This window comes from Mustela nigripes, chromosome 9, assembly GCF_022355385.1.
Source record: "Mustela nigripes isolate SB6536 chromosome 9, MUSNIG.SB6536, whole genome shotgun sequence".
NCBI lineage: Eukaryota > Metazoa > Chordata > Mammalia > Carnivora > Mustelidae > Mustela > Mustela nigripes.
The window spans coordinates 6,997,168-7,020,453 of record NC_081565.1 but is presented as its reverse complement, the minus strand read 5'-3'; the positions used below and the strand labels follow the sequence as shown (position 1 = coordinate 7,020,453).

The 23,286-nt window shown below is 59.3% G+C and overlaps 1 protein-coding gene and 1 pseudogene across 4 annotated transcripts; both read left to right on the top strand.

The window, feature by feature from the left end:
- The first annotated feature begins 3,866 nt into the window (after positions 1 to 3,866).
- Positions 3,867 to 4,047, top strand: LOC132025282 (small nucleolar RNA U3; annotated as a pseudogene).
- Positions 4,048 to 9,197: 5,150 nt separating this feature from the next.
- On the top strand, positions 9,198 to 22,388 carry CERCAM (cerebral endothelial cell adhesion molecule). Of its 4 annotated transcripts, none has more exons than XM_059410657.1 (17): positions 9,198 to 9,295; positions 11,299 to 11,372; positions 11,653 to 11,767; positions 11,996 to 12,136; positions 12,760 to 12,907; positions 14,285 to 14,395; positions 14,568 to 14,685; positions 15,229 to 15,363; positions 15,470 to 15,674; positions 16,804 to 16,923; positions 17,255 to 17,331; positions 17,433 to 17,539; positions 18,395 to 18,527; positions 19,956 to 20,083; positions 20,279 to 20,482; positions 20,849 to 21,107; positions 21,847 to 22,388. In XM_059410657.1, exons 4-16 carry the CDS (start codon positions 12,073 to 12,075, stop codon positions 21,105 to 21,107), a joined length of 1,809 nt encoding a protein of 602 aa, XP_059266640.1. In that variant the 5' UTR covers positions 9,198 to 9,295; positions 11,299 to 11,372; positions 11,653 to 11,767; positions 11,996 to 12,072; the 3' UTR covers positions 21,847 to 22,388. The 4 variants fall into 4 exon arrangements, with proteins under 4 accessions (XP_059266640.1, XP_059266639.1, XP_059266638.1 ...); XM_059410656.1 differs by having other exon boundaries at positions 11,996 to 12,152; XM_059410655.1 differs by having other exon boundaries at positions 11,299 to 11,406; positions 11,996 to 12,152.
- Positions 22,389 to 23,286: the final 898 nt, after the last annotated feature.

Genomic DNA, 23,286 nt, shown 5'->3' with positions numbered 1-23,286 from the left:
CTCCCCCATTTGCACTTGGGCACGCGCGTGCACACGCACACTCGCGCGCTCTCTCTCTTTCTCTCTCTCTCTAAAATAAAGACTTGAGTAGAACGGAGAGAGGTGGGGGATGGGCAAAATGGGTGAAGGGGTGTGGGAGGTATGAGCTTCCAGTTACGTTACGAATGAGTATGTTGTGGGAATGAAAGGCACAGCCTAGGGAACACGGTCTATGATACTATAATAGTGTTGCATGGCGACAGATGGTGGCTGCCCTCGCGGTGGGCACAGCGTAACTATGAGACGTGGAATCACCCTGTTGTACACCTGAAACTAATGTCACAACTAAAAAAACGTTTTTTATAAAAAAGAGCTAGGGGGGAAGGGCACCTGACTGGCTCGGTGGTCCGTAGACCATGCAACTCTTGTTCTTGGGGTCGTGAGTTCGAGCCCCACGTTGGGCATAGAGCTGACTTTAAAAAAGGAAATAAAAAAGGAGTTGGGGCTGAAGTGTGTTACTGTCATTCATCGGCTTGCTTGGCAAGTCACTTCATGTCTCTCTGAGCATCGGTTTCCTAACCAGTAAAACGGGAAAAATAAATGTCTCTTGGGATCTTGGGATTGACGCGAGCATTAAATGAGATAATAGTACACGTCATTATTCCCATTTTGTCGAGGAGGAAACTTAGACCCAGAGGTGGGAAGTGACTTAGCCTGAAAATAGAGCTGGTGGGTGACAGGTGAGGGACTCACGGGGGAGGGGGGACTTGGGGAGGGGCTGGGGCTGGGGCTGCTGCTTTCAACCTTATGTAGACGGGATCCCTGTGTGTGGACCTGCCCATCCCTTCCATTCTCCACCTTCTCTGGGGCTCTGAGTCTCCCCACTGTCCAAGCCCAGAGCACACCAAGGTAGTGAGGTTCCCCCCAGAATACGGGACGTCCTCTCCCCAGCCCCCACCCTGCTCCCGTCCTGGGGCCGTGATGCTGTCTTGCTTTTGCTTGTAATAAAGAAAATATCTCAGCTACCCTTCCACAGTTGCTTGGCAACCCCAAAGGGGGGTTGGGGGGAGCCTAGGGGAGGAGGGAAGGGGGAGGACTCTGGAGCCAATCTGGAGACAAAGAGTAGGATTTCGGTGACATGGAGCCAGTTCTTAGTGCTAACCTGGCCTGGCCGGGGAGGCGGGTGGGGAGGGGGCTTCCTCCCACCCCAGCGGCTCACACCAATAAATATGCATTAGGGAAGTGGGCAGAGTTTTTCCCACAGACCTGAAAGGCCACAGCTGACCTTTCTACCCTCTTTATGTACCAACGTGACAGTCAGAGAGAGCAAAGAGCAGGACCCCCTGAGATGCCTCCCCCGTGGCCTTCTGACTTGGGGAAACTTTTCACCCTCCTCTTTCCCCTGGCCTCAGACCAGGTCACAGCCTCACCCAGGCCCCTGTGCCAAGGATTTCAGGAGGGAGTCCTCAGGAGCGCCCAGCCTCAGGGGCGGCCTCAGGCCCTTTCTGTGCCTTGGGACAGAGGGCCAGGCATGAGGCCCTGCAAAGGCGCTTCCTGCCTCCTGGGTCAGTCTCTGCCTGTGGCTCCCCATACTGTGCTCCTCCCCACCCCACCTCTCCTGGGGCCTCCTCCCTGAGCATCCCCTTTTTTCTGGTTCTCTGCCAGTCCCTTCTGTGGCGCTCTGTTCCCCTTCTCTTTCCCAGCATCCCTTCTCTCTTTCCCTCTTCTCCTTTGGGGTGGGCCCTTTCTTCCCCAGCCCCCCTACTTCTGCAGTGCCCTCTCCGAAAACTATGAAGTCCTGGGAGATGCCATTTCCCTGAAGTGAAGATGGCATTGGGGGGGGGGGTGCATTTTGCAAAGGAGGGAGTGTGGGGGTGGTGATCTCTCCCTGGTGCCCTGGCTTGCTGGCCGCTGGCCGGGGGTGGAGAAAGTCTGCTCTGAATGGAGTCAGTGTAGAGAGAGGAAAAGCAAACACCTCAGCCTGGGCCATGCTGGCCCCGTTTCGGAGTAGGGGGGCCGTGATGGGGCAGGGGCCTGGGCTCATCTCAGTCCCCCTGGATCAGCCCTCTCCTGGTTCCTGAGGGCCCTGGCTTCCTGGACCGCTGGCCCACAGCATCCACAAAGGAGTGGGTTTAGGGGCTGCAGACAAGCCCTCTAGGACACAGGAGACGCCTCCCCACAATCTTTCCCTGCCCCACTGCCCCACCCCCCAGCCAGTGCCCTTCCTGCCAGGCAGATGCCAGGAAAATCTGTGCCTGGGAAGGATGGTCTGGCACCTGAGGGCCTGCTTGCCTAGCCCTCCCAGCAGCGGGAACTGGGGGGTAAGTCACCTTGTGCCAGAGATGGTCCCAGCAGTGCCATCTGTGTCCCGGGCCGAGGGGACCCCAAGATGCTCTGCCCAGGTGAGTTCTCCTCTGGCCCCACAGCCAGACAGTGAGGGAGGGGGAGGCTGGGACCACCCCCTCAACCCCCAAGAATCTGAGACATTTTCTGCTGGGCTGTCTCACCCTCCATCCGGGAGGCTTGTGTTGCTGGGACTTGGGCGAGGGGAGCTGCAGGGAAGGGTGGCTTGAGAAGCTGGAGGTGAGGTCTGAGGTTGAGGGGAGAGAGCAGGGGCTGGAGTCTACTCCTGGGCTCCAAGCCAATTTTCTGATTAGACTTGTGGAATCAGAGAGGCTCCTGTGATGGTCTCCCTTGAACACTTTGGATTCTAAAAGACTCTTGGAATGAGCTCAGAGAGCTCATGAGGCAGCAACTCATCCTGGGTGACACAGCAAGTTGGCAAGGCTGAGCCTCAGACCCACCAGGCTCCCCTACCAGGCTGAGGGCAGTACTGTCGGCTCAGTGGACACCACGCTTGGCCACCTCTCCTTCACTTTCCACATAGAGTTTGGGCCCTCTGCATTTAAGGGGTGGAGAGGGGCAGACTCCGAACAGGACCTCCCAGGGCCCCCTTCCCTTTCTGTCCTCTCCCAGGGTGGGGTACCTTGCCCAGGGCTGGGCAACCTGTGCCATAATCTCTGAATGCCCCCTGGGAAGCCAGGGTTGGCCTCTGCCTGACAGGTGCCAGAGAACAGGGCCCCCCTTGCTCTGGGTGTCCGACCATCAGACCCTCCTCCTGTAATTAAAACACAGCCATTTCCTGGAAAGGAGGGTCGACAGCAGACCGCATGCTACCAAGCCCTAGCAGTGCCCGCCTTGAGGCGTCCTGGCCATTGGACTTGGCTACGCGGATCTTGCTGAATAGAAACGGGCATCCCTCGCTGTGTCTGGTGCCATTCAAAGACCTGTGTAGCTCGCTGAATAGCCAGCACGCTCCTACAGGGTGAGTCCAGCTTTACAGGTGGGGAAACTGAGGCACATAGTGTTGCAGGAAGTTGACCACCATGGACCTACTACCAGGAAAAATCAGAGCTGGGATTGGAACCCAGAGCCAGGAGCCCGTAGATGTTCCCACCTGCTTCTAATTCCTAGGAGGTCTCCGCTAGAGGTCATTTCGACCAATCCCCTGCATCTGGGTGTCTGCCCAGGCCAACCTCTGTTCACAGACAAGAATCAATCTTGTTTTTTAAAAGCACCTGCTCCAAGGGTGGAATTCCCCCTGGGGGTAATCAGACATTCATTTATTCATAGCCTTCTGGCCCGGAGGAGAGGCCCTCCCACCCAGAACTCCCCAGGGTCCAGCTGCCTCACTGTCTCTCTTCTTGCTGCAGTGTAATCAGAAGTGAGCCAGCCCTGTCCTGTGTCTTGGCCCCACAGACTCCAAGCTGTGTGGCCCTGGACAAGTGACTCAACTTCTCTGAGCCTCAGTTACCAACTGTCCGCTGGTGTTGACGATGCGCCTGCTTTGTGAGGTTGCTGAGAAGGACGTGATCCAAGGGGAGGACAAGACTATCTTTTCAGGGATCATTTCTATAGTTTGTTACTGGAGAAGTTCCTCAGAAACTGTGAGGAAGATGCAGCATTCCCTCCCGAGTGGGAAGCCAGCTCTGTGATGGCCATTTGTCATCCATAATTGTCCTTCTCTTCCTTTGGGAGAGCGAGAGGGAGAGGGTGGCATGGAGTGGTCTCTGTCATTTAAAAAAAAAGGATGAAAGCCAGAAGGGGGTCAGTGATCATATAGTGCCTGGCATCCGCGAAGTGCCCAGAACTGAAGGGGTCAATACTTCTCCCTATCACCATGTTGCCGTCATCATCCTCAACGTCATGGAAATCCCTCTCCTTGCAAGATCAGAACCTCATGCTTTGGGCCTTCTAGTGTATAGCCTCCTTATTACAGATAGGGAAACTGAGGCCCAGAGTGGGGAAACACTGGCCCAGGGTCACGTGTCAAATTGGTGGCAGAGCAGGAAGCAGCGCTCAGCCCCTGCCCCGCTGCCCCCAAGTCCCCCGTGAGATCCCCATCCCTTTCCCTCGCTCCCTCCCCGCTCAGGTCCTCGTCCCGGGGAGTTCGGGGTCGGGGGCCCTGGCACCCAGTCCCGCCCAGGCAGAGCCAGGGAGAGAAGAGGTGGCGGTGCCTGGAGGTGTAGGCGCAGAAGCCCGGCGCGTTCTCAGCCCCGGCTCTTTGTCTGTGGCTTTGTGATGGTAAGTGCCGCTCCTAAATCAGTTCTGTGACACCGTTATTGTTGCCCAGCGCGCAAAAAGTCTAAACTTTTCCCCTGAGGTCAAGAATGTGGCCGGTCCCCAAGCCGCCAGGAGCAGGGGCCTGGGTGGCTGGGGGTGGGGCTGGGGCCTCACCCCGAGCCGGGGCGAGATGTGGAGGGGAGGGGGTCAGCGGGAACAAAACGCTTTGAAATGCCTCCTCTCCATCACTGCCAACATTGTCCGCTGCCCGCGGGGGGCCTGGCACCGCCTCGCCGGGGCTCCGGCCCCCAGCCCTGGCCAGGCCCGGCCCGGCATCTGAAAATGGACAGAAGGTTATTGTCCCTCTTCGCAGTCCTTTGTCTGCCCCAGTTCCAGATGTCTAGGCTGGGACCAGGGAGCTGACCCATGGTGGGCAGGGGGAGAGGACAAAGGGGGAGAGCACGGGTCACTGCATCCTGAGGGGTCGTTCCCAGACCACGAGATCCCACCCAGCCGAGGCCCAGTCACCTTCTGGGCTGTCTCAGCCCTGGCATTGTCCCCGTTCCCTTGTTCCTCTTCCCCCTCCCACCAGACCAGGTTCCTGGCTCAGGAGGGAAGGCCACGGGGTGCAGGAGTTAAGAGCGGGCTGCCTTGGGATCCCCACCGCTCTACCCCAGTCATTGCGATCCTGGGCAAACCGCAGTCCTCTGGCAGCCTGCTGTCCGCGTGGAGGTTCCACTGCCAGGGCTCATTGATTCACAAGGGGCGACTGAACCCTCCTGCATGCCAGCTCCGCCCTGGACATGGGGGGGACACGGGGCCCGGTGGGCCACTCAGACCCTTCCAGACTGCGGTTAGTAGTCCTAACAGAAAAGGGGTGATATCTGCTCCCCTCCTTGCCGGGTCCTGGGCCAACCACCTCACCTGTATTATCTTATCCTTTTCACAACAAAGTCCAGGAACACAATATTTTCCAGCTTTGGATGCTGAGGCTGGGGTGTCAAGTCACTCGCCCAAAGCTGGGCTGCTGGAAGCAGCAAAGCTGGGATTCTAGCCCAGGCTGACCCGTGGCCACGGACAGGAATGATCTGCTAATAAGCACTTGGAAGGTACTGAGCGCGGAGCCTGGCCTGGCTCCAGGAGCTGGTGCTGTGAACTCCACCAGTTACCCCATTTCACAGACCCTGGAAAAGGAAGTGGGGGTGGGGGGCAAGGAGCTTGGGGTGGGCGGAGGACTGAACTAGCACCACCACCAAGGGCTCCAGCTTGGGGAACCACCAGGGCAGCCCAGTTTATAACTCCAGCTCTGGGCGGGCTTGGGCAAGCCACTTAGACTCGCCACATCTCCCCTTCCTTATCTGTAAGATGAAAATCTTCCCTGCTTCACAGAACGTTGTGAAAATTAAATCAGTGAATACGGTTAAAGCACTCAGCACAGTGCCTGGTGCGCAGTAGGCAGTTCATGATAGCTTCTATTATTATTATTATTATTATTACTGTTACTATTTTATTGTTCTGAATGGGCTCCCATTTGTCCCTTTGAAACTTCCTCTCACCTGGGGTCACCTGAGGACAAGGCTCTGGGGAAGGGAGGGGGTGTCAGGTGAACAGCTTTGGGGTGGCGGGGAGAGAGAGGCTTGGTCTTCTTGGGGTCTCTGGAAGTCTGTCCCCAGGCTGCTCCCCGGGGCAGGGCAGTGGAGAAGGGAGCTGGGCCCAGAGGAGTTAACAGTTTGCAGGCCCCGGGCCCAGCCGCCCTGCCACGCCGCAGCTACAGCCCGGGCAAGGATCTGAGCTGAGAAGCCAGGCCTGCTCCCTGATGGGCAAAACAGCTGGCTGCCCGGGGAAAACAGCTGGCCTTGCCCCAGTTTCCTGAGGACGGAGGCAGAACCTCAGAGGAGGATAGCTCCTCATCTGGGGTCCTGGGAGACCAGGGCATGGGCAAAAGGGAGAGAGGAGGTGGTCCGCTGGGGTGGGTGTAGGCGTTGGGTGGGACCCCTGGAATTGAGCGGGTGTGGGCAGATAGATCCCTGGAGCAGAGGCCAACTTATGCGAGGTCTCAGTGGGATGCGCAGAGTGACTGCAGCTGGGCAAGGGGTCTCAGTCTCCCCTCAAAGAGGAGAGATGAGGGGCAGGGGAGCCGAGGGGAGGTCAAGCCTGCACTCGGCCGGCCCTGGGTCCTCATGGAACGGGGCTTGGAACCTGAGCTAGGAGGGAACCCAGGCGGGTCTCCTGGACTCCTAACCGCCGAGCTGCACCCAGGACCAGGAGCAAGGCATGGGCTCCTCCTCTGGGCAGGATGCTCGGCTCCCTTGACCACAAAGCAGGACAGGGGCCCAGAGAGCCCCCAACCCAGGAGACGTGAAGCTGGCAGCTGGTAAGAGCTCCGTCCACGCATTCTCTTCACCGTGGGCCCCTGTTCCTTGCCTGCTTGGCTGCCAGGCTGTGAGGACCCCTAAACTCGGGACCCTGTGTGGGCCCCCAGATACCTTCTGGCTACCATCGCGCACGGGCAGAGAAGCAGCACCCCCACATGAGGTGGGGCAGGATAGGCCGTCAGGGGTAAACAGGTATAGCCAGAGTCCCCGCCTGCCTGGGCTCCTGGCCCCCAAGCCCCGCAGGCCAGACACCCCTAATTTCTTTCTGACCAAGGGGGCTTCTCTAGCCCAACTTCCTAACCTCCAGGAAGAGGGGGTCGGCTCCTACCTTGGGTGCACCCCCTCCCAGATGAAAGCCTCCCCACAAAGCCTTTGCCAGTGGGCAGGCCTTGGAGCTGAGGCTCCCAGCGAGGGGAGAAGGCGCAGGGGAGGGGGACAATTCTTTCAGGGTGTCTAGTGCCCAAAGCCAGACGAAAGCCTGAGGTGCTGGCGCCACCCCCTGGCTCTAGCCAGAACCACAAGGGCTGAAGGATGGCAGGAAAGATGCCGTTTTGGGTGGGCTGGCGGTGACCCAGAGCCTAGTAAGATGATGGTTCAGGGGTGGTCCGGACCTGTTCAGCCAGATGGGCCCAAACCATCATTTTTTTCCAGGCATCTAATCCACACGACCTGGAGAATGAGGCCAGAGTCCCCAGAGAACAGCTGCTTCAAACCTCAGCCTGCATCACAATCGCCCAGAAGCCTTGTTGGTTTAACCTCCGCTCCCGCAGCGCGTCCGGTTCCCTGGGTATGAAGTGGGGCCTAGGAATTCGCATTTCTAACTATTTCCAGGTGAGGCTGATGCTGGCTGGGTCCGGGGACCGTGCTCCGACAACCCTGCTTCCGCATTTCTGTGAACTTGGTTCAATATTACCTCTGTAGAGTATTGCCTATTCTTATATTTTGAGGGAAAAAATGAGAGGAAATGGCCGCACAGATGCATGATCAGTCCACCAAATCAATATAAAGACTATGTATTTATTTGGCAGAGAGCAAGAGAGCATAAGCAGGGGGAGCTGCAGGCAGAGGGAGAAGCAGGGAGCCTGACGCAAGGCTCTATTCCAGGGCCCCAGGATCATGACCCAAGTGGGATGCGGACCCTTACCCGACGGAGCCCCCGAACGCCCCTCTACCATATTTCTAGTGAGAGCCCACTCTATGTCCGGCTGGCCCTGCTCTAGGGCTGAGCATAAAATGGTAAATCAGGGTCCCTGCCTCAGAATTCACAGCAAGGTAGATCTGGCATGTGATCCCCCCCTCTCCCGGGAGTCCAGAAGGTGGCTCAGAATAAGGTCCAGAAAGACCTCAAGTCACGTTCCACCAGCTTCTTCTCTGGTCTTCCCGCTTCAGTAACTAGCCCACCAGCAGGCCAGCTGCAAACCCATTGCCCTGATTCCTTGCTCCGATTCCCACATGCAGTCCCATGAGGCTGGGGGCTCTGCCCACCATCATCTCTCCCTGAATGTGGATTGCCTGCCTCCATCCTGGCCTTCATCGTCCACCCTCTGTGTGGCAGCCAGAGCAATCTTTTTTTTTTTTTTAAGACTTTATTTATTTATTTGACAGAGAGAGAGAGAGAGAGACAGAGAGCAGCAAGAGGGAGTGACAGGCAGAGGGAGAGGGAGGAGCAGGCTCCCCGCTGAGTAGGGAGCCTGATGGATACGGGGCTCCATTCCAGGACCCTGGGATCATGACCTGAGCCAAAGGCAGATGCTTAACCGAGTGAGCCACTCAGGCACTCCCAGAGCAATCTTTTTAAGACAAATCCCATCACTTCTCTGCTAACTGCCCACCCACGGTGTCTTCCTATTGCACTTAAAAAAAAAAAAAAAAAAAAAAATCCAGGGCCCCTGGGTGGCTCAGTGGGTTGAAGCTTCTGCCTTCAGCTCAGGTCATGATTGCTCTCTGCTCAGAGGGGAGCCTGCTTCCTCCTTCTCTCTCTCTGCCTGCCTCTCTGCCTACTTGTGATCTCTGTCTGTCAAATTAAAAAAAAAATAAATCCCAACTCCTTCTGCAGTTTCAAGGCCCTAGGGGATCCTCACCTCTTCCCACTCCCCGCCAGACCTGTTCCGTCCCTGTGGAACGCGCTTCCCCCAGAACTGCCCCCAGCTGGCTCTCCTTGCTCCCTGAAATAGCTCCACTGACTTTGCTGCTCAATGTTGCCTCCCACCCCGAGCTGCTCCCTGTTCCTTCCTGGTTCGATGTCACTCGCAGCACTTCCCTTTCTTGGAAACTATCTCTTAACGTCACGGTTTGCTTGCTTGCTTCCTGTCTGTCCCCTCACCCGAATGTGAGCCCCCTAGAAGCAGAGGTCGTCCACCTTCTACCTGCACAAGGCAGTGAGTACATGCTCAATAAATTCTTGTGGAATGAATGGGATAATGTAGGATATATAACGTCAGGGTATGGGCCCCGACATGGCATGCAAAAGGCTTTCCAGAAGAACCAAGTTTAGGCGGACACGAGAGGGCCTGTAGGAGTTGGCTAGAAAGACCAGTTCAGGCAGATGGAAGCAAAAAAAGGCGGGGGGCACCTGGGTGGCTCAGTGTGTTAAGCCTCTGCCTTTAGCTCAGGTCATGATCTCAGGGTCCTGAGATGGAGTCCTGCATTGGGCTCTCTGCTCAGCAGGGAGACTGTTTCCCCCTCCCTCTCTGCCTACTTGTGATCTCTGTCGGTCAAATAATAAAATCTTAAAAAAACAAAAAGGATGTGGGACGGTCCTAAAGCATGGAATGTTCAGGAAACTGTACCTTGTCCAGACTGGCTTGAGCAGGAGATTAGAGGGGAAGGGAGAGGTAGGGGAGGGAAGAGGAGTTGGAGAAGGCCCATGTGGGGCCTCCGTGCTCCCAGTGGGCAGTCCCTATAGGGTGGAAACCACTGGATTTAGAAAGGGTGGCTGCAGGTAGAACAGTTTCCAGGGAGAACGCTTGCGGGGCAGGTCTCTGGGAGACCCCGCAGGCCCCATGAGTGGTGCTGGTGCCCTGAGTCAGGCAGGAAGGAAAGAGCTGACCATGTGGGGCAGGAGATCCTGAGAAGGCGGGTGAGGTGATGGGATGGGCGTGCCTGTCATCAGGAACACCCGGCTCTCCAGCTTGAGGGACAGGGAGGCTGAGGTGCCGTTCTCTAGACTGAGGAGGCCACGGTTGGCGGGGAGCACGTTTGGGGAGGAAAGTTGGGGTTCTGTCTGAACAGGTGGAATCTTGGGGTGCCTGGCTGGCTCAGCTGGTAGAACATGGGACTCTAGATCTCAGGGTTGTGAGGTTGAGCCCTGCACTGGGTGTAGAGTTGACTTAAAAAACAAAAACAAAGTGGAGACACATGTGGGTTTTCTAGAAAGACAGAGTGGCCCATGTGGTCAGCTGCTGAAACGAGCCCTCTTAGATGAGGAGGCAATGTCCGTTGAGAGGAGTGACCAGCAGGACCCTGGTCTTGGCAGAGCAGTTCGGCCAGAGCAGCCGCGACGGGAGATGAGGAAGGGAGTCCTGGAGCAAAGCACAGATCCCCGTGCCAGAGGTTCGGAGGGAGAGAGAGAGAGGGCTGTGGCTGGGGGCCAGCAGGCAGCTTGGCATTTTCCTCTTTTAAGCTGGGAGAGATTTAAGTCCTTTGGAATGTCACAAGAAGCACCCAGAAGAGAGGGAGGCTGAGGATCCAAGAAGGGCAAGGGGATGGCATTTGGAGCTTCGGGACCTTTCCATCATGAGGAGGGTGAGGAAGGGGGGTGTCTTCCCTTATACCAGGCAGTGAGAGCTGAGGCAGGCTTGGGGGCAGGGAATGGAGATTTGGAGACTGGGAATGAGCGCTCTCACGTGAGGGCTTCTCTTTTCTGCGAAAAGTGGCAGAGATCCTCGCAGGAGTGCGGGTTTCAGGAGCTGTGAGGAGGCGGGGCAGGAGCACATGGAAACTGGCCGGTTGGGTTGGGCCGGGCGAGAGTCCAGCTGAGAGTGGAAATCCTGGGTCTATAGTAGCCACACTGTGCCAAAAAGCAAGATGGTTACAGGGTTTTCCCAGGCAGGGATGATGGGGGTACCCACAGGCAAGGGAGTCAGTGACAGGATGGGTCACTGGATGGACTGCGGAAGGAGGAAGGGGACAGTGGGAGGCATTGGTGCACTCAGAGGAGAAGGAGGAGAAAGAGAACTTGAGGCCAAAGAAGAATTTGGGAGCCCCTGTGACCAATAGGGTGGTCTGAGGCTCTGGGACGACTCCAGGACAGGTCAGGTGGGGCAAACACAGCTTGGCTTCAGAAATGGAATTCCCATTCTGGGGCTGGGTGTGCCTTCCGACCAGAGGCCACCATGCAAGGGAGGGACTCTTCCATGAGGCCTCAGACCTTTCATTGCAGGGCCACTGGCCGCCAAAGCTTTGACTGGGACCTGCTGTAAGTTTGGGAGACACGCTGAAGACCAGGAATCCCAGGTTCGATGCCCCTACAAGGCTGCCTGGTAACCAGGCAAGTTCATCCCTTGCTGGTTCCCCACCCTTCCCCTACCAGCAAAGATAGGGTGCACAGGCTTAGCCCTCTTCCCTGACCCTGGGAAGAGCCTGAACGGAGACCCAAAGATGATCTAGAAAAGTAGACCCCCCCGCCCCCCCCCAACCCCTCCACGCAGCCCATGGGTTGGGGGTTAATGGAAGGGGAGCCTGGCTTCTTCTCCAGTCCTGTCTTCTAGTCCCAGCAACTCTTTCCCGGCGTCAGGCTCCATGCAGAGAGAAGCTTCGAGTGCGTTCATTCTTTCCCAGCATCACTGCAAACCCATCCACAGATGAGGACCAGAGGCTCAGGGAAAGTGGCCAGTCTGCGATCACAGCAGGTACTGAGCTGGAGTCTGCCACTGGAGCCTTCAGGCCTCTCCCTTTCTGCCCTCTCCGAGGGGAAGCTGGAGCCCCCTCTCCATCTCAGCTGGGGCCTCGGGACCGCGACTCTGCTGCAGGGGAGGCTACACCTCCTGCTTTGAGCAGGGCGGGTCACGGTGCAGCCTCTGGGATGCCCCCTGGACCTACTACACTCAGCCTGAGCGTGGGCTTTGATCTCTTAAAAGGCGGGAGCAGCGCCGGCGCTGACCGCGGAGGAGAGGAGGACTACACGCGGAGGACGGCGGCCTCGGGACCAATCTGGATGGCGCGCGGAGGTCCTCGAGGACCCCCACCTGCCGCCCCCGCCGTGGGGTGTCACCGCGCAGGTCTGCGAAGTTCCGCGTGAGTCCGCCAGAGGGCGCCTAGGGGGCGGAGGCGGGGCGGGAGCGGGGAGCCCGGCTAGGGCCGCGGCAGGTCGGTCCCGCCCCGCGGGGCTGCCGCTCAGGTCCGGGGGACGGGTGGGTGGCCGGGGAATCCGGACTCAGGGGCGTCGGACGCTCACTACAGCCGGATTCCGGGGGATGAACGCACCGGGCTTCGGAGTGGAGCGTTCTCGGGCGCCAGGGCGGCTCGGACGCCGTCCCCCCAGACCCTCCCCTGGGTCCCCCTTCACCCCCCCACCCCCGGCGCCCAGCCGGGATGGGGCTGCCCCTGGGTCGCGCGTGGGGCGGGTCTCCGAGCTCTGGCCCCCGCAGCCCCTGGCCCAGGAGAGGACACTTGAGAATCAGCGAGTAGTGGGTGGGAGGGAGAGCCCGGTCTTGGGGGGTACGCTCCCTCCTCCTCCTCGGGTTGCCTCGGCCCCTCCCTGGCCCCAGGCCCCGCCCCACCCCGGCCGCCCCGCCCACTCCCCTCCGCCGGGCCCGAGCCCCGGGGGCAGCCGCCGCCGCCGTAGCGCCCGCCATGCCCGTCGCGCCCGCCGCCCCGCTGCTCCAGCTGCTGCTCCTGCTAGGGCCGTGGTCCCAGGCTGAGGACGTCGTGGAGCCGCCGCTGCCCGCCGTGGTCCTTACCATCCTGGCCCGCAATGCCGAGCACTCACTGCCCCACTACCTGGGCGCGCTGGAGCGGCTGGACTACCCCCGGGCCAGGCTGGCCCTCTGGTGAGAGAGACCGGGCACTGGCACCCTCTGGGCATGTACCCCCCCTTCCCGCCCCACAGATAGCCTCCACCCCACCCCCATGACCCCGTCAGCGTGGTCCAGACACCACCCAGACTGGCCCCTCCCCTGGCAGACAGGCCCCGCCCGGTCCTGAGCCCCTGGACCAGAACCCTTATCCCCTGAGCCCTGCAGACTGACCTCTGAGGCTTAGGTTGACGCCGGAACACTCACTCCAACCCCTACTCCTCTGGGGACCTCCTCTGGCTTTAAGTTGTGTCCTCTTGCCCCAGCCTCAGAGCCCAAACTCAAACCCCCGTGCGCCCTGTGGTTGACTTGACCTGGAGCAGAGCAGGCAGGAAGGGCTGGTGTGCCCTGGGACCCCACGTGGCAGAGATCAGCAGAACTGGGGGTTCCTGGGGAGCAGGTGAGGGTGCTGTCTGGCTCCGTGCTCCTCTGCAGGGGGCCATCAGACCTGCTCCTCCTTCCCGGGGCTGGTTCCAGCCTCTCTGTGGAGGGTCTGGGTCCTTCCAGCTAGTCCCCCCCACCCCCCAGAGCCCCTTCCCTAGAGTCTCTTTCCCAGGCGTCCCCACAGGGCTCCCTGGAATCAGAGGCCCCAGTCTGTGAAAGCCAAAGCAGGGAGGAGTCCCAAGCTGAGGTTGGGGATAGACTGGAGGACTGACCAGCAACCCCCCCCCCCCCCAGCACATCCAAGTTGCACGGGTGGAGGCCGGGCCTGGGGAGGCTGCCCACAATTACCACAGTTTGGGAGTTAGTTCCCACCCCTACAGGACTTGACACGTAGTTAGTCTTCAGTTCTGGGGAATTGGCTTAAAGGGGCAGTATCTCCTAAAACTTGGGATCTTGGCTAAGCTCTCTGCACCCCCCCTCTGTCTTGGGAGCCCCTTCTGCAGAGGAGAGGTTATACTCTGCGGCCGCGGAGTGCAGGCCCACCAGCACTTCTCAGGGATGTTCGCAGGAAGGATTGGTCCTTATTACAATTTTCAGGCGGAGGGAAGCAGCAGGTCTTCTGTCCGATCCTAACTCAGAGAAGGGGAGGGACGATCTCCCAGCCCAGCTGCTTTGTCTTTCAAACGCATTTGTGTTCTGGTGTCTCAGCCTGTGAGCCAGGCAGGACAGCCGGTATCCCTTCCAGAGGGAGAGAGAGAAGCCTCTAGATGGACGGGACTCGCCTGAGGTCACACAGTGGGTCACCGACCTGTGCCCTGGACCTGGGGGCTTGCCTTACTCTGTAGCACACTTCCTTCCCCCGCAGCACCCAAGCCTTGGCAGCATTGGTGCTCCAGGGGTCAAGGCTGCCTGGGGGTTTGGCCCTTCTATGGCGGTGCCCCCTCACCCTTCTTCCTCCCGTGTCCCCAGGTGTGCCACGGACCACAACACGGACAACAGCACGCAGATGCTGCAGGAGTGGCTGGCTGCTGTGGGGGACGACTATGCCGCTGTGGTCTGGAAGCCCGAGGGGGACCCCAGGTGGTGATGGGGGAAGGGTTCTTGGGAAGAGGGTGACAACCACAACCCAGAGAGGAAAAGAGACAGCCAGACAGCCAGAAGCCACCGCCTCCAGGCCAGGGCTCTCTCTACTGCCCTGCCACGCAGGGGACCGCGTGCACCTGGCAAATTTCTCATCTCTTCACCCTCTCAGGTCCTACCCAGACGAAGAGGGTCCCAAGCACTGGACCAAAGAAAGGCACCAGTTTCTGATGGAATTGAAACAGGAAGCCCTGACCTTTGCCAGGGACTGGGGGGCTGACTACATCCTGGTAAGAAAGCCTGGCTAGATGGGTTTCCCACAGGTGGCAATATCTGTCCCTGACAGAAGTCTCGGTGTGACTTACCCACCTGTGAGCTGGACCCTTCTGCTAGCAACCTGGATTGGAGCCCAGCTTGGATCCCTGTGCTTGAGGGCAGATTGGCTACGAAGCCAATCCCTGAGATAGACTGCAGGGTGTATACTGAGCCTAGGTTCCTGGGCTAGAGCCCGGAGTATAAACTGAGTTTGGTTCCCCAGATGAGAACTCAACATAGGTCTTTGGCTCTACTCCCAAAGTCAGATCTAGAATAAAAGCTCCTTGATCAGCAGCTCAGGCTGAATCTCTGGCCCCGATCCTAGAGCCAGTGCTGCAGACCAGATCCTTGGTGCAGAAACAGACTTACTGGTTTACAGGTTAGAACTCACTGACAGGACGCCACTGGATCCCGGGAGACATGCAGGGGTCTCTGGCAATCTGGAGGGATCCCACTCAGTGACTCCTTGGGGGTACTGCCCAGGCAAGGCTGAGGTCTGTGACAAGCCCTCCGAAAAGTTTGCAGATACAGACAACATTCTGACCAACAACCAGACGCTGAGGCTTCTGATAGAGCAGGGGCTGCCCGTTGTGGCCCCGATGCTGGACTCCCAGACCTACTACTCCAATTTCTGGTGCGGGATCACACCCCAGGTAAGGCTGGGGATGGAGGCCTCGGGGGTCTATGGGCCATGGCAGGGGGCACAGTGTTCTGGGGATGGAAGGGTTCTGTCATGGTGAGAGCAACCCCTTTCCCCAGGGCTATTACCGTCGCACGGCTGACTACTTCCCCACCAAGAACCGCCAGCGCCGGGGCTGCTTCCGGGTCCCTATGGTCCATTCTACCTTCCTGGTGTCCTTGCGGGCTGAGGGGGCAGCCCAGCTCGCCTTCTACCCTCCTCATCCCAACTACACCTGGCCCTTCGACGATATCATTGTCTTCGCCTATGCCTGCCAGGCCGCTGGTAAGGACCAGCTCTCTGTGAGGACCCTTGGAGGCCTCTAGGGCTTTGCACATGCTGTTCCCTCTGTTTTGCATGCCCTTCCCCGGTCTCCAATCTCCAGTCCATCCTGTTAAACTCCTGTTTGTCTGGGTCGTAGCCTTTCTTGAGCCTGCTCCCCTGGGAGGTTAGATGTCCTTCTGGTTCCCCACCATGGCACTTTCACATATTCCTTCATTAGGCAAATATTTATGGAGCACCCACCATGTGCCAGGCGCTGGGGAGACAGTGGTGAGTAAAGTCAGGCAGTCACTGAACTTCCGGTCCAGTCTGTCCAAGGATCACACCAACCAATGTCCGATCACAGCCATGATGGGAAGGAACGCTTCTTAATTCTACATGCTCAGAGAGCTTAGACCAGAGTAGGTCTGGTCAGGGAAGGCTTCCTGAAGTGTGTGAACTTTGAGGCTGAGATCTGAAGTATGGGAAAGCATTAAGTGCCAGAAAGAACATTTTGGGCAACAGGACAGCAGGTGCAAAGGCCCTGTGGTAGCAGGCAATGTAAGAAGGCAGGTGACAGGTGCACAGTAAGTGAGAGGAAGCATGGCAGAGGTAGGCAGAGCCAGCTTATGTGGCCCTGACTGGCAAGCATCTGGTCTTTATTTTTATTTATTAAAGATTTTATTTATTTATTTGACAGAGAGAGATCACAAGTAGGCAGAGAGGCAGGCAGAGATAGAGGGGGAAGCAGGCACCCCGCAGGCACCCCGCCGAGCAGAGAGGCATGAGAAGGGTGTGGGGCCGCTCCTGGGGTCTGGGCATGAGAAGATGGGGCTGGATCCAGGCGGGGCGGCAGGGTCGGGGGGTGGGGCCTTGAGCGGGTAGGGGCAATGGCCTGGCCCGCGGACTGTGGTCAGATGGGAGTTCGCTTGCTCCTCCCTCCCCATGACCCCCAGGGGCAGGGCTCTGTCCTGCTCACCCCCATCCCCCCCCCACCCAGCTGGTGCTCTAGACCTGTCTGTTGAATGTGTAAGCCCTCTCAGTTAGAAGGGTGCCTTAGACATTGTCCCTCCAACCCCACAGTAGGGGACGCCTGCCTTGGATCCCGAGAGCCCTGCCCCCGCCCTAGCCCTCACTTGGCCTCTCTCCACAGGGGTCACGGTCCACGTGTGCAATGAGCACCGTTACGGGTACATGAACGTGCCCGTGAAATCCCACCAGGGGCTGGAGGACGAGAAGGTCAACTTCATCCACCTAATCCTGGAAGCGCTGGGTGAGGGCAGGGAGCCGAGATGCTGGCCTGCAGCCACGCTGGCCTCCCACCCCCTTGGGCCCCTTCTCCGGGGCTCCAGACCTGACTGGGCAGTGGGCTTGGGGTCCCGGCCTCACCTCTAACTTAGTCCCTGCCTCTGGGCAAGTCCTTCTCCTTGCTAAGCCTCGGTGTGCCCGTCTATGACAGAGGCAGGTGGGTCCTGTGATTTCTGAGGGCCCTTCCTCCTGGGTGTTCCGAGGGGGCAGGGGTATACGGGGGGTCACGGGGACTGCAGGGTCACTGTTGCCAAGAGCCAGTAGGGATTCATGATGGGGGGCACTTTCCTCTGCAGTGGACGGGCCCCCCATGCAGGCCTCAGGGCACGTGTCCCGGCCCCCAAAGAGACCCAGCAAGATGGGGTTTGATGAGGTAAGTTCCCTCCGCCCACAAAGCTGGGGTCAAGAAGTGGGTGGGCTCTCCCCTCCCGCTGCACCCACCCCTCCGGCACCCACCTTCCCTGCCTCCTCCAGGTGTTTGTCATCAGCCTGGCCCGCCGGCCCGACCGCCGAGAGCGCATGCTAAGCTCGCTCTGGGAGATGGAGATTTCTGGGCGGGTGGTGGAAGCTGTGGACGGCCGGTGAGGCTCCCCGGGGGGGCGGGGTCCTGGGCAGCTGGGGGAGCAGCGTGGTCCCCCGGACCTCCCTGGGGATGGGAAGAACAGACAAATGAACGGAATGAGCTGGCTGTCCAGGAGGTGCTCAAACAGGGAGAGTCCCGGGACAGAGGAAATAGGGGCAGGCCCCCCCCCCCCCCACAACCCGGCCTGCTGGAAGGAGAGAGCACGGCTTAAGGCCTGGAATCTGGAGCCCCTAGGCTTCCATTCCGGCTCTGCCACTTACCAGCTGGGTGACCTCCGGCAAGTCACTGGTCCCTCCCAGCCCCGCTGTGTGAATGGCACATAATTGTGCCTTCCTCGTAGGACTTGTAAGGGCTCGGTGAGGATTTAGCCAGGGCCTGGCACATGGGAAGTATTGCAAAGGTTACATGTCTTTATTATTATCAGGCTTAGTCTTCTCTGTCATGGACTGAGGGCCCTGACGGGTGGGGGAGGGGGTGGAGGCCAGTGTCGGGGGGAACCGGCGCTCACACGGCTGCACTCGCCCGCGGTGTCGGCCCCTCGTGCCCCCCGCCCTTGCGACGGCAGGATGTCCATCCTCTCCTCGGCCCTGTCCCCCATGTTCATCCTGGGGACTGTGTCCCTCAGGCTGCTGCCCGTCTCCCCATCTTCTGTTCCCGCCCTCGAGAGTCACCCCGACCTTGGGTGGCTCTGGTTTCCCGGGTTGTCACCAGTGTCTTCAGGCCACATGAAGCAGTAATAAGGCCGAGACCTTTAAATTAAACTCCAGTGTGACGGCCCCCAATGGGCACAGGCCAGGCGCCCCTGGCAGGCCCCGTCAGGCACACCTCACCCCATGATTCCCGTCTCCCTCAGGACACTCAACAGCAGTATCATGAGGAACCTCGGCGTGGACCTGCTGCCTGGCTACCAGGACCCCTACTCGGGCCGCACCCTGACCAAGGGCGAGGTGGGCTGCTTCCTCAGCCACTACTCCATCTGGGAGGAGGTGAGGACGCTGTCCCCGCAGGGAGAGCCGTGGCGGGGCACCCTGTTCATGGCTGTGTGCTCCACACCCCGGGGCACCGATGGGTGAATGGATAAACCAAGGAAGACCTGGTCAGGCCCTTTAAACCTTCTGTGTGTTCAGCCCTGTGCCGTGTCTGTTCTGTAGTCTCTGCGGAGCGCGTCCTGTGGGCCAGGAGAGCTGCGAATACAGAGGGGAACAAGGAATAGGTCCTCTCTCCCTTTCGGGGGCTCGGGGACCAGAGCGGGCCACGGAAACCAGGGAAGAACCAACTTTGCCGTGGAAGGGAGATGTACAGACTGTCCTGGAGGGTGGATTGGCCAGAATTCCTGGCCTGGTGTGGGGTCGGGGTGGGCCTCACCATTGAGGGTCAGTGAGAAGAGCCTTCTGGGCAGAGGAAAACAGGGGAGGCAAAGGCCCTGGGGCAGACAGGAGCTGTGTGTCAGGGCATGGGAAGAAGAAAGGGCTCAGGCTTGGCCTGGAAGCCTCAGCTCAGGGCTGGGGGTGGGTGACCACTGGTGAAAGGTCACTGGCTGGCCACCGCAGGGGGGACCAGGGGACTGGCCCTTAAGGGGCACGTGCCCCCTCTAGGAGGCAGCACCCAGATCCACTCCTTATTTTTACTTTCCACTGTAGCCAAAATAGGAGCACGTGAGCTTATATTTGTTTGTCGTCTATTGTTCCTTTTTGTTGTTATGGTTAAGATTTTATTTATTAATTTGACAGAAGGAGAGAGCACAGGCAGGCAGAGCAGCAGGCAGGGGGAGTGGGAGAGGGAGAAGCCGGCTCCCCATGGGGCAGGGTGCCCAGTGCAGGGCTCAATCCCAGGGCCCCAGGATCACGACCAGAGCCAAAGGCAGATGCTTAACAACTGAGCCACCCAGGCGCCCATCTTCTGCTGTCCCTGAACAGATTGAAGCATGACTTCCATTTCATCATTTACTGAGCTGATTTCATGTTCTTTTCACATTTCCAGAAGTTACAAAAATACTTTTTCTTAGGGACCGTGAGGGCTTAGGTCTTCCTCCCACCCCCAGCCAGCCCAGCTTCCTTTAGGACAGCTCAGGAGGCCGTGTGAGGAGCTGGGCCTGGAGTTTCCCTACTACAGCACAGGGACATCATGTGTCCTGCCTCCCGAGGGTCCCCGGGATCTAGCAGCACTCAGTGAACACAGCAAAGGTTATGATTGCCATCACGAGTCTGCTTGGAGAGCTAGACTCGGGCCCTGGAGGACTTCAGTCCCTGGGCGGTGGGAGCCCCAGCAGGCTTTGGAGCAGCTGAGGGACGGGGCCAGGTCTGAGCCTTTGCCATATAACAGAGGCCAGGGAAAGTCTATCAGTGTCAGGCGGGGAAAGGGGACATCTAAAGAGCCACCCCCGTGTTGTGTGTCGCCCCCCCCCATTATCACAGGTGGCGGCCAGGGGTCTGGCCCAGGTCCTGGTGTTTGAGGACGACGTGCGTTTTGAGAGCAACTTCCGGGGGCGACTAGAGCGGCTGATGGAGGAGGTGGAGGCAGAGAAGCTGCCGTGGGACCTCATGTAGGCAGCCTGCACCTGCGGGAGGGGGGTGGGGGGTCTGGGGGGCGAGGAGCGGCCTCTGGGGCTCTGCCTTCTGCTGGGAGCCTGTTCAGTCCTCCCCACTGAGCCTGGCCCGTGGGATGTGATTGGGGAAGGGGTCCTTGGACACCCTGGGGACCTACAGTGATTCCTGGTTCCCCTCGGGGTCACCCGCAGCTACCTAGGTCGGAAGCAGGTGAACCCCGAGGAGGAGGCCGCTGTGGAGAGGCTGCCGCATCTGGTGGTGGCGGGGTACTCCTACTGGACCCTGGCCTATGTCTTGAGCCTGGCGGGAGCTCGCAAGCTGCTGGCCTCCCAGCCCCTGCGCCGAATGCTGCCTGTGGACGAGTTCCTGCCCATCATGTTTGACCGGCACCCCAAGTGAGTCTCCGACGGGGGCCGGGCAGGGTCAGCTCATCCGGGGAACCCACCACGGTCAGGGCAGCCAGGGAGACTGAGGCTGGGTCACTTCTTTGAGGTCACTGAGGAGGAGCCTGGCCCGGCCCTGGAGTCACACCAACCTAGGTGTAAATTCTGGGCTGCCTGTGTGGTTCTTAGTCAAGCCCCGTCCCTGTTGTGGGCCTCAGTTTCCCCATCTGGAAAATGGGGAGACTAGAAACCCTACTTCTTGAGTTTGTTGTGCAGTCTTGAGGGCGAGGTCTGTGAGGAGTCCGGCTCCGGGCAGGCGTGCGGTGTGGCTGGCGGGGCCCACCTCAGCCCACCTGAGCCTCCCACCCCGCCCCACAGCGAGCAGTACAAGGCGCACTTCTGGCCACGGGACCTGCGCGCCTTCTCTGCCCGGCCGTTGCTTGCTGCCCCCACGCACTACGCAGGGGACGCCGAGTGGCTCAGCGACACGGAGACATCCTCGCCCTGGGACGATGACAGCGGCCGCATCGTCAGCTGGAGTGGCTCTCACAAGACCCTGCGTGACCCCCGCCTGGACCTGGCTGGCAGCAGTGGGCACAGCCTCCCCACGCCACCCCACCCCCGGGATGAGCTCTAGGTGAGTGTGGGGCCGGGAAGAAGACCCCAGCCCCGTGTGCCTCGGTGTGCTCTCCCCTTCTAGGCTGTCTCCGGGTCTCTGTTTCCCCTTCTCAGCCTGCCTTCTCGCCTCCCGCTCTCTGGCTGTGCTCTGCCCTTCTCTGTGGCTCCCTGCATTTCTCTACCTCGTGCTCTCTCTCTTTCTCTCCGCTTCTGTCTCTCTCGGACCTTCTCTGTGTGTCTTCTTTCTTTCTTTCTTTTTTTTTTTTTTTTTAAAGATTTTATTTATTTATTTGACAGACAGAGATCACAAGTAGGCAGAGAGGCAGGCAGAGAGAGAGAGGAGGAAGCAGGCTCTCTGCTGAGCAGAGAGCCCGATGCGGGACTCGATCCCAGGACCCTGAGATCATGACCTGAGCCGAAGGCAGCGGCTTAACCCACTGAGCCACCCAGGCGCCCCGTCTTCTTTCTTTTTTAAGATTTTTTTTTTTACTTATTTGAGAGAGAGAGAGAGAGATGAGCAGAGGAGAGGAGCAGAGGGAAAGGGAGAAGCAGGCTCCCTGCTGAGCAGAGACCCCCCCACCCCCCACCCACCCCCGCAATGTGGGAATCCATCCTAGGACCCTGAGATCATGACCTGAGCTGAAGGCACCCGTTTCACCGACTGAGCCACACAGGCCCCCTGTGTCTTCTTCTGTCTCTGCCTCTGGACATCAGGCTCTAGTTCTACTTCTCTCTTCTTGTCTCTTCCATCCCACCAGGGCCAGGCAGTGACTCCAGAGGACCACCCAGGAGCAGGCTGCCGCTGGCCAGGGACCAGAGTTGGAAATAGCTTCAGGAGTCGCCACCAGGAGCCGCAGACCCCACAGAGACCCGACTGTCACCTTAGGCATGGCCACTTTGTCTTCTGGCTCTCTCTTGCATTGGGAGAAACCACTCCAAGATGGGCCCCTTCTCTGAAAGTCATGGAGAGAGAAGGCAGGGCTCACAGGCCCTCTCACCCTGCCTGGTCTGACTCAGCGCCTGGGGTGAAGGGAAGGAGGGAGCTCCCCAGCCTTCAGTTTCAAGCTGGACAGATGCCGGGAGCCCTGCCCTCTCCGTGGACCCAACTGCTGGGGCCCCGCCGCCACCTTCTACCTCCACCCCAGCCCCCTCCCCACTCGACACCTGGGTCTCACTTGCCAGGGCCCATCCTCTCCCCCGGCCACTGGGAAGTGCAGGGAGGTGGGAAGAGAGCCCTTGCAGGCCTGGCACCCAGCACAGAGTAGGCCCTCAATAAAAGCCAGCTGGTGTTTGCACTTTATGCAAACTCCTGGACTAGCCTCTTTGTGTGTCCTGGGGTCTGGGAGGGAAGGGCTCCGGATCCATGGATGGGCTGTTGGAGCCACACAGAGGGGAGGGCAGCCTGGGGGAGGAGTCAGGCCGACCTGGGATCACCATCTCCTTGCTAGGTGATCTTGGATGGGATGCCATCCCTCCCTGGGTCCTAGTGTGCTCGGTGAAGGGGACATGGAAGAGAAGCACGGCAGGGACTGGGTGGGTATAAAATAGCCAGACCCGGAGCCCAGCCCACAGTGAATACTCACGCACTGGGGCAGTCCTGGGCATCACCAGCCCCACCTTGCTGGGCAGGGTGGGCTCAGACCCGGGGCTGCGGAGCCTCCTCCCCTTTGACTCTTTGCTTTGTGCAGGGGCTGCCCTGCCCTGGAGAGGGATGGGGAAGATGGATCCAAGGCTCCCCTCTGGCCCTAACCCGTGTGGCCACCAGAGGGCGAAAGAAAGCAGAACGTGGACCTTTGCGGACCAGGGCGCCCTCTGCTGGTGGGGGTCCCACAAGGGGGAAGGAAGCCCCGGGGCATCTGGAATCCACCTGTCGTGCTGCTGCCAGGCTACGTACAACAGCTCCAGGTTCTCCCCCTCTCTTGCTTGGGAGCTGCTGACTTTCTTCCCTCTGCATCCTCCCTCCACAGGGCCCAGCACCTGTCTCCAATGCCTGCACTCCGGCAGCTGGAGGGGGTAGAGAGGTGTCTTCTTGCCTTGGCCTCTACCAGCACAAGTCTGTGGCCCTGGCGTGTCTAGGTTTCCTTCTGCAGAGGAGCCTCCTCCCATGGCAGTCCCCTGACTTGGTTGTACAAGCACCAGGGTCCTGGCAGAGTCAGGCAGGCACTCCTTGCTTCTGTCCTGGGGATGAGGTTCAGCTG